This window comes from Gavialis gangeticus, unplaced genomic scaffold, assembly GCF_001723915.1.
Source record: "Gavialis gangeticus isolate Ggan-Ray unplaced genomic scaffold, GavGan_comp1, whole genome shotgun sequence".
Taxonomy (NCBI): domain Eukaryota; kingdom Metazoa; phylum Chordata; order Crocodylia; family Gavialidae; genus Gavialis; species Gavialis gangeticus.
Genome location: NW_017729011.1, coordinates 14485857 through 14493146, shown reverse-complemented (window position 1 = coordinate 14493146; position 7290 = coordinate 14485857). Strand labels below are relative to the sequence as shown.

The 7290-nt window shown below is 45.7% G+C and overlaps 1 protein-coding gene across 14 annotated transcripts in view; it reads left to right on the top strand.

The window, feature by feature from the left end:
• The window catches only part of DNM1 (dynamin 1), a 123957-nt gene that overhangs the window by 115282 nt on the left and 1385 nt on the right, over window positions 1-7290 (top strand). For 5 of the 14 annotated variants that reach the window (XM_019510577.1, XM_019510571.1, XM_019510573.1 and 2 more), the window contains one exon: window positions 6391-6927. The exons of 2 other annotated variants lie outside the window; for them this stretch is intronic. In XM_019510577.1, coding sequence (XP_019366122.1) covers window positions 6391-6463 — 73 coding nt within the window. In that variant the 3' untranslated portion in view covers window positions 6464-6927. Of the gene's footprint in view, window positions 1-769; window positions 807-6390; window positions 6928-7290 lie in introns of those variants that run through there. 7 more of the 14 variants (XR_002096205.1, XM_019510580.1, XM_019510579.1 and 4 more) reach the window with 6 other exon arrangements.

Here is a 7290-nt window from a genome sequence, read left to right as displayed (position 1 = left end):
TCCAGCCTGGCTGGACCCAGGGCTTGGCAGCAATGGAGGTGGTGGTGTGATTTTTCTGCGGCAATGGTAGGGTGTGGAGCTGCAGCCAAGCTGGACCTGATATCCAGCAGCAGCAGGGGTATTGGTGGCGGCGACGCAGGGTTGTGCTCCCCAACTGTCAGCACTTCCGCATTGCCTATACCTGCCAGTAGTTTATAAGAGTCCGTAAGTGTATTTTAAAGTGCACGGGTCCTTGGGGTAGTATATGTATGTATGGATGCTCTTTGAATCTAAGAGTTAGTAGGTTCCCAGGAGCCTGAGTGTGCATCTGGGTTCTATGTATATGTAATGTGTGTGTCCGATTTAATATGCCAGTGACTCTGAATATGGATGTGCGTGCATGCATGGCAGTGTTCTTATAGGTGTTTGTCTTGGTGGGCACATGTGAGGGTCTGTATGCTCCTATGTAGGTGTGTGCCTCTATGTACATGTGTAGAAGTGACTATATGACTGCAGTCCGCTCCATATGGATAGGTATGTTTAGGTATCTGGTAGGCACAGACACAGTTGACTGTACATGGGTAGCACGTTTGTGCTTTTGTGTTGGCCTGGCTGTGAGGGTGGATGGATGCATTTCCAGGCAGCTGAGTGCATGTGTGGGAAAGCGAGCGTGGTTTTGTTCGTGCAGGAGCACGGTATGTCTGTGTTTGTGTTTCACCTTCCTGGAAGTCTGTGTGGCTTCTGCCTTGAATTGTCTGAACTGCCATGTTGATTTCGTGTTGTCTTTCAGAATCACTATCAGTGACCCCTGAGGACTGACAGCCACGGTACGTTTTGCACTTCCCTGAAATGCATGAGTTAGCGTGTCTTCTGTCTTCCACCCCTTCACTCTGCTGCTCACCTCTCCTTCCTGGTTCTTATGTAGTACCAGATTCCCTTGTCTAGTGAACCATCTTTGCTAGGTTTCCATGAAGGGAGGAGTCTTGAACAGAAAAGCTGGCCAAGCAGAGAATAAGCAGCTCTTTGGAGCTGTGGAGAACTGGGAGAAACCTCAGCAATTGACAGCTGTGTTTGTTTGTTTTTTCTAAAGATTATTAGAGAATAAAACCTCACCTTTGAGTGTCTGCTTTGGGGGTAAAGGAGAGAGAGAGAGAGAGAGAGAGAGAGTGAGAGCATGGAGGGACAAGGCAAAGAGCAGTTTCCTCTTATTTGGTTTAATCCCACACTGACAGAGCAATGAACTGAATGAACCTGTAGGTCTTTTCTATCTCTGCTCCTCAGAGAGAGATGGGGAGCCGTGGGTTGAGACTCCTCTTTCACATTTCGGTGACTGCCCGCAAAGGTGCCCTCTTGTGTCCCCAACTAGTGTCCATGGCAGAGAGGGCAGGGTTCTAAATCATTAACAGCACAGGGATGTCTGTTTCTAAATGCAGATACAGAGCAACCCTGCCTTTGCTTCCCATTCACCTGATTTACCTGACCCTAGTTAGAAACAAACATTTCTTCATACCTTTTCCTCTTGACCCCAAGCCTTAGATTTTCTCCTACTTTGTTTCCGGATGTCCCCCCTCTGTCCCCATCCTTCTGCCCAAGAAAGAGGGCATGTTCCTCCACCATTTTGCCTCAAAGCTCTTAGCTGTTTCTCTGTCTGTCTGTCTCTCTCTTTCTCTCTCCCTGCACTTTGTAGCAATGTAGTTAGTGAACACCAAATTAGCAAGGTGTCTAAGAACCAGGTGTATAGCATTGTGATGACCTTACACTCAAGTGCTGAACTTCTTGTCTAAGTAAATATTGACCAGGGTAGGACATGATGTGAAAAAAGAAATGGACTTGAACAGAAGCTGCCTGTACTTTCTGAGATTTGCTGGCACTTGTTGATGAGGCGGGGGGGAGAGTAGAGTGGGGTAGCTGTTGGACAGATGCATTTGAGGAGGACCACTCTTGTCTCTTTATGTGCATTATTTTTCAACCGCCCCTGAAAGGTGCCGATTATCTGTAGTTCCTGTTGAGTTCACAGGGCCTGATTATGCCAGTATCCTCAGTTCCTATGGAAATCAATGGGAATCACAGATGCTCTCACTCTCTGGGTCAGGCCTTAAGAATTCACAACCAGCTCATAGTGAATGGTGGCTGTGTTACTGTTGCATGTAGCTGTCCAGAAGGCTGAGAGGCACCACATCACAGAGAACCAATGCAGTGAATGTTCAGTGGTAAACACATTGCTTTGAGAAGTTCATCTCTCTCATTCAGCCCTCCTTACTGATGACTCAGCACAGATGTGCTAGAAGAGCTACCAGCTTTCTCCAGTCCTCTGCCTACGGCAGACCTCATTGGAAGCCCTAATAGAAATGCTTTTCTAGGAGAGTCTCAGAAAGGAGGTTTGATTGTTTGTGCCTTGTTCTGGGACACGCTGTTATGAGGCTTTTCTGTTTCTGAACTGGTTTACAAAGAGCACCAAAGAAATCAGAACTCGTCTAGAAAAACATTCATTTGATCCTAAATCCAAATAGCAATAGGTTTTTTTTGGTTTGGTTTGGTTTGGTTTTTTTGCAGTTAAGGTGAAAAAATCCAAGTGTTGGCCCTATCAGTTAGGCCCATCATTAGGAGCCTTCTTGTGATGTTCTTTCATTTCCTAGAAAGGACGGGTCAGTGTTCTAGGTTTCCATATGAATTGAAAGGCAAATTGCAAAGGAAACAAAATATTTATTTGGTTTATGCCCCTTCATTTTCCTTTTGGGGCTAAATTCCATTCTCTTTTCAATTGAAGAAAGTTTTGTTATTGGCTTCCAAGAGAGTTAAATTTAGTGATGTATGATGACAGCCTCAGTAAGACTTCTGCTATTCTCCACCTTATCCCCCCAGCACTTAACTTCCATCTTGGCCCTGAAAACTTTGGCAATATATGGAGAATCTGGATGACATCACCACAGGAAATTGACTTTTGAGCAAAGTCTCTATAGGCTAGCTATTTAGGGGGGAGAATTTGGACTCTGAGAGAAATAGTATCCCTTCCCTTTTTTGTTGATGGGCACTTTTTTCAAGCTCCTGTGGTGTCACCATCAGGTCCTCTAAAGGTCTCACCAAAGTTCTCCAGAAGAAAAGAGCGAAGTCAAGATGTGCAAGAAAACAAAGCAAGCAGAAAGTAGTAACCACCGCGCTTTCTGAGAGCTGTAGGCAAGCAGCAAAGGGCATCAGCCTATGCACTGCTGTATTTTCTTGCAAATAACCTGGCCCCAAATAAAACACACTTTGTTTTTTGGAACACAGAATGCAGAAAAGACGATTTTTCCAGAGTCATGGCCAACTGTGTGACCTAAAGTAAGTTCTCCTGGAAACACAGAGTCCAGGATGTGTGGCATCCTAGGGAACTGTCTGGGTGAGGCAGCAGGACCTTGTAGGAAGTTCCTGCTGCCTGTTGCCACACATGGACAGTAAAGTTAGGCACCTATGTTCCCAGGTTCCAGGAGGACTTGCTCTGTGTCGCACAAGGCTAGGCCCCAGACCCTTGCACAGGCAGGAGCAAGATGGTTAGTTTTTACTGGAAGTAGTAATCTATATAAGTTCCTGTAAATAAAGTATTGTGTCCATATCATAAGTCTCATCCAGATGCTACTAGCAGCTCCCTTGCTGCTTCAGGCACAAGCTACTGTGCTTAGCCAGTAACTACAGATGTGAGAGGGTAAACATAGGACTGTACCTTCAGCTTTCTGTAGAAGATGTAAACAGCAGCTATAGGGTCTCCAGGCATACTTCTTTTCCAGTGAAGAAAACAGCTTTGCTACTTAACACATGCACCACAGTTTTGGGGAGCTGATTTTTGTGGAAAGGTATGTGTTGTATGCAAGAAAATATGGTATTTCTTTCTGTATTTCACCTTTCAATCTTGCATGCACTGTTAGGGTCAAGAGGCTGAGACACTATTTTATTTTTGGCACTCATCCTGTGAGATGGGATGCATACTGTGCCTGAAATGCATATAGGCATCTAAGCCTTGGAAAGATACTTTGTAGCATGTAGGTGACACAGAGCAATAACACCTTGCTAAAGAGTTGATTCATGTCCCATTAAAGGTAATGGGAATCTTTCCACTGACTTTGGGCTTTGGGTAAGACGCTAAGGCAGCAGCTATAATAAATGATGTATAAGTTCTAAGGACATCATCAAAAACAAGGCCAATGCCATCACTTCCCTGAGTCATGTCATCTCCCTCTGTCTCTATTTCCCCCTCTGTTCAATAGTGTCACTTTTAAGTACCTTGTTCAGATGTTGAATAATTCTCAAGTTAGCTCAGTGCCATCATTTGTATTACTTTACTGGAAGAGTAACTTGTTGTATGGCATCCTGGAAAGTGATGGCTTCTTTTGCATTATAAATAGCTTTGTAGCGTCCAAGAAAAAACAGCATTCAGCAGTTACTTTAAAAAAGTTTCAAATGGTAAAATAGCACTGCCTCAGGTGGCAGATAAAGGGTCAAATCAGTATAGATGCTCCTGCTTAATCCAGAGTTGAATTGGGCATAAGTCCATTAGGTTTTGATTTAACTAATTAGTTATCTAGGCTAGGGAGCTTGTAACTATGTTGATGTAGCTACCTTGTGAGTATAGGCTAAGGGTGGTAAAAATACAGCCACAGAGGGATTTTGCCTGGTCAGTGGCAGGTCCCTTGGTCCCATCTGGCCCAGGCGCAAGGGGCGGCCTAGGCTGTGACATGTGCAGCCAGTCCCGCCATGCAGTGGGGGTGGGACAGTGCAGCAGCTGGACTCTTCCCTGGCAGCCCTGGATCCAGCCTCACTGCCCAGGCACCCCAGCCCATCTGCCCCACACCCACTGCCAGGGGTGGGACCTGTGTGGGCAGCATGCCTGGCTGGGTGTCAGGGGCTGTGGGCTGGCAGAGAGTTGTGTGGATACCTTTAAGATGGATATATATAAGTTGGAACATTTGCCTGGGATGGCAGGTGGGACTGGGGAGATCCCAGAATCTTGGGGTGGTGGATTATGACTCTCCCCTCAGCCCCATGCTGTCACTACCTTGTGACCCTGCCCCGTGATCCCAGCCTCACCTGCCTGTTCCACTCCTGAACGCCGCTTCCCACCCACCTGCAGCCCAGTCGCACGTAAGGAGTTTTGGTGAGTTGTTGTGGAGGGGGCTGCTGACCTGGCCCATGGCAGCTCAGCAGAATTCCCTATATGGCCCGCAGGACCAAATAATTGCTGACCCGTGGTATATGCCAGTGCAAAATAAGGTTTACAACGCTACAGCTTGTCAACTCCAAGACTGTAGCCATGCAAACAACCTCAGTAACAAGAGGACCTTGGTTTCATGTTAATATGACACTGTTAGGTCATGAATTCTTTAAGATTTCTTCTGTGTTGCAAACTCTGTACCAACGGGGACTTCTTATTTGCTTGGGCTGGCCTGGTGCTGACCAGTTTAATTTTCCAGTCTTCCTGCACTAAGAGGATGTTGATGTGTTTTGGTTGCATGTGCTGCAGGGGATGATGTTTAAAAGGAAATCTACACAGGTGTTTTTCATTGACTTAAAAGAAAAGGAATGTGTTTCTATGTTGAGAAGATATGCAGTGTGTTTTCCTTCTAAAAAGCCTATATTTTGAAGCTGATGTTGACCCTTTAATTTCCTTTTCATTTAGCTAGATGAGAGAAGGAGCCTATGCCCTTTTAGGAAGTAGATTCTGTAGCACCAAAGTACGTTCCTTTCCATTAAGATCAAATTGCTGCTCATTCAACTTATTATAATAGTCAAAGTGTAGAAGCTAATGAAGTCAAGTCTCAAACATTGCAACAGCTATCACAAATCCAAATTTGCCTCCTTAAGTCAGTGGAAGTCACATTTGCTAGGCTACATGACTATAGAAACAAAAGGATCAAGTTTGTTTTTGCAGACTAATCTCTCAAATGCTCCCAACTGTTGAGATATTAAATTCATAGATCACCTCTTGCCTTGGTGCAGAGGAAGGATGCTCTCCAAAGCAGTCTGTAACCTCCATGACAGCGTTTCCTAGGGGGCACCATCCATGCCACTTGCTTGATATGGTAGCTTCTTTTGTGTCCATGCTTCTCGACTCCCATTTCTGTGCCAGTAGAGTTACTGGCAATAAGTTCTTGTGCTTTGAGGATTTCTAGGCAGAAGGTGGTAATAGCTGCACAATGAATTCCTTCCTCCCTGTTGTTAATGGTGACCAGGGAATTCAATGTGTATCCACTTTCAAAATGGCAAGCCTTCTCCATGGATTCCCATTGTTGTTATGGATAACTCTGTCATAAAATAAGGTCCTCATTCAGTCCCTCTGCCTGGTTCAGATGAAGTGGAGAAGCATGCATGATTGTGACCGTGACTGCTATGCTAACCACAGTGTGTGTTCTCTTTTTGTTTTTGTTTTCTGCTTTTTCACAGCAGGAAGGGCCCTGCCTCACCTACTCGACCCACCATAATCCGACCAGCTGAACCGTCCCTCTTAGATTTATAACTTGAGGCCTGTAGACAGCTGGCGACGAGCGCTGTGCCCATGGCTTTCTCACCCCACCCTCCGCAGGCACATTCACTCCTCCCATCCATCCCACATCTTTAACTCTTACCACCCCTTCCCAGTGTGTCGTAAAATGCTAGCTAGTGATTGAGCTCTTCGTCTTCTCTCGTGCGTCCTGTATTGCTTTGTGAGCGTAGAATAGTCCTCATACAATGGTGTGGGACCTTGAAGTACATGGGCTCCTTGGAGCAATCAGCTGCAGGGGCATCGTGAAGCCCTAGTGGCAGCTGTCCATCCAATCACCGAGCCTGCCTGGTCTAGCCTGAACAAAGTGTCTTGCCTGCATTGGTTAGCTATAGTGTCTCAGCACCTAGAACTAATCTGTAGCTATGTAGCTATTTTCTTTTGTTGTAGTAAAGAAGACAAAGCACGATTCGGGAGAACAATAAATGATACTGTCAAAACGTGTGGCATTATTGGTAACAAAGGTGAAATGTCCAGTGTGTGGGTTTCATTTAAGGTGCAAAACTTATTATATTGTTGGGAACAGTGCAATCAACCTTGCATTAAAATGAGGCAGGGAGATCAAGAAGGGGGGAACTTTGCAGGTCGGTGTAGTCCTAGAGAGCAAAGTCTAAAGTAGCACACACCTCAGGGTGCAAGGAGCAGATGGACTTATTCCTTCCTCCTCAGCCCTCCTTTATAGCTGAGGAGATGATGCTGGTGGAGACCCACTGGCCTCTGCTAATAGTTGGCTCACATCACAGCCTCTGACAGACTTTCCAGAAACAGAGGGGAATAAATTGTTGATTTCCCCCCCCCCCCCC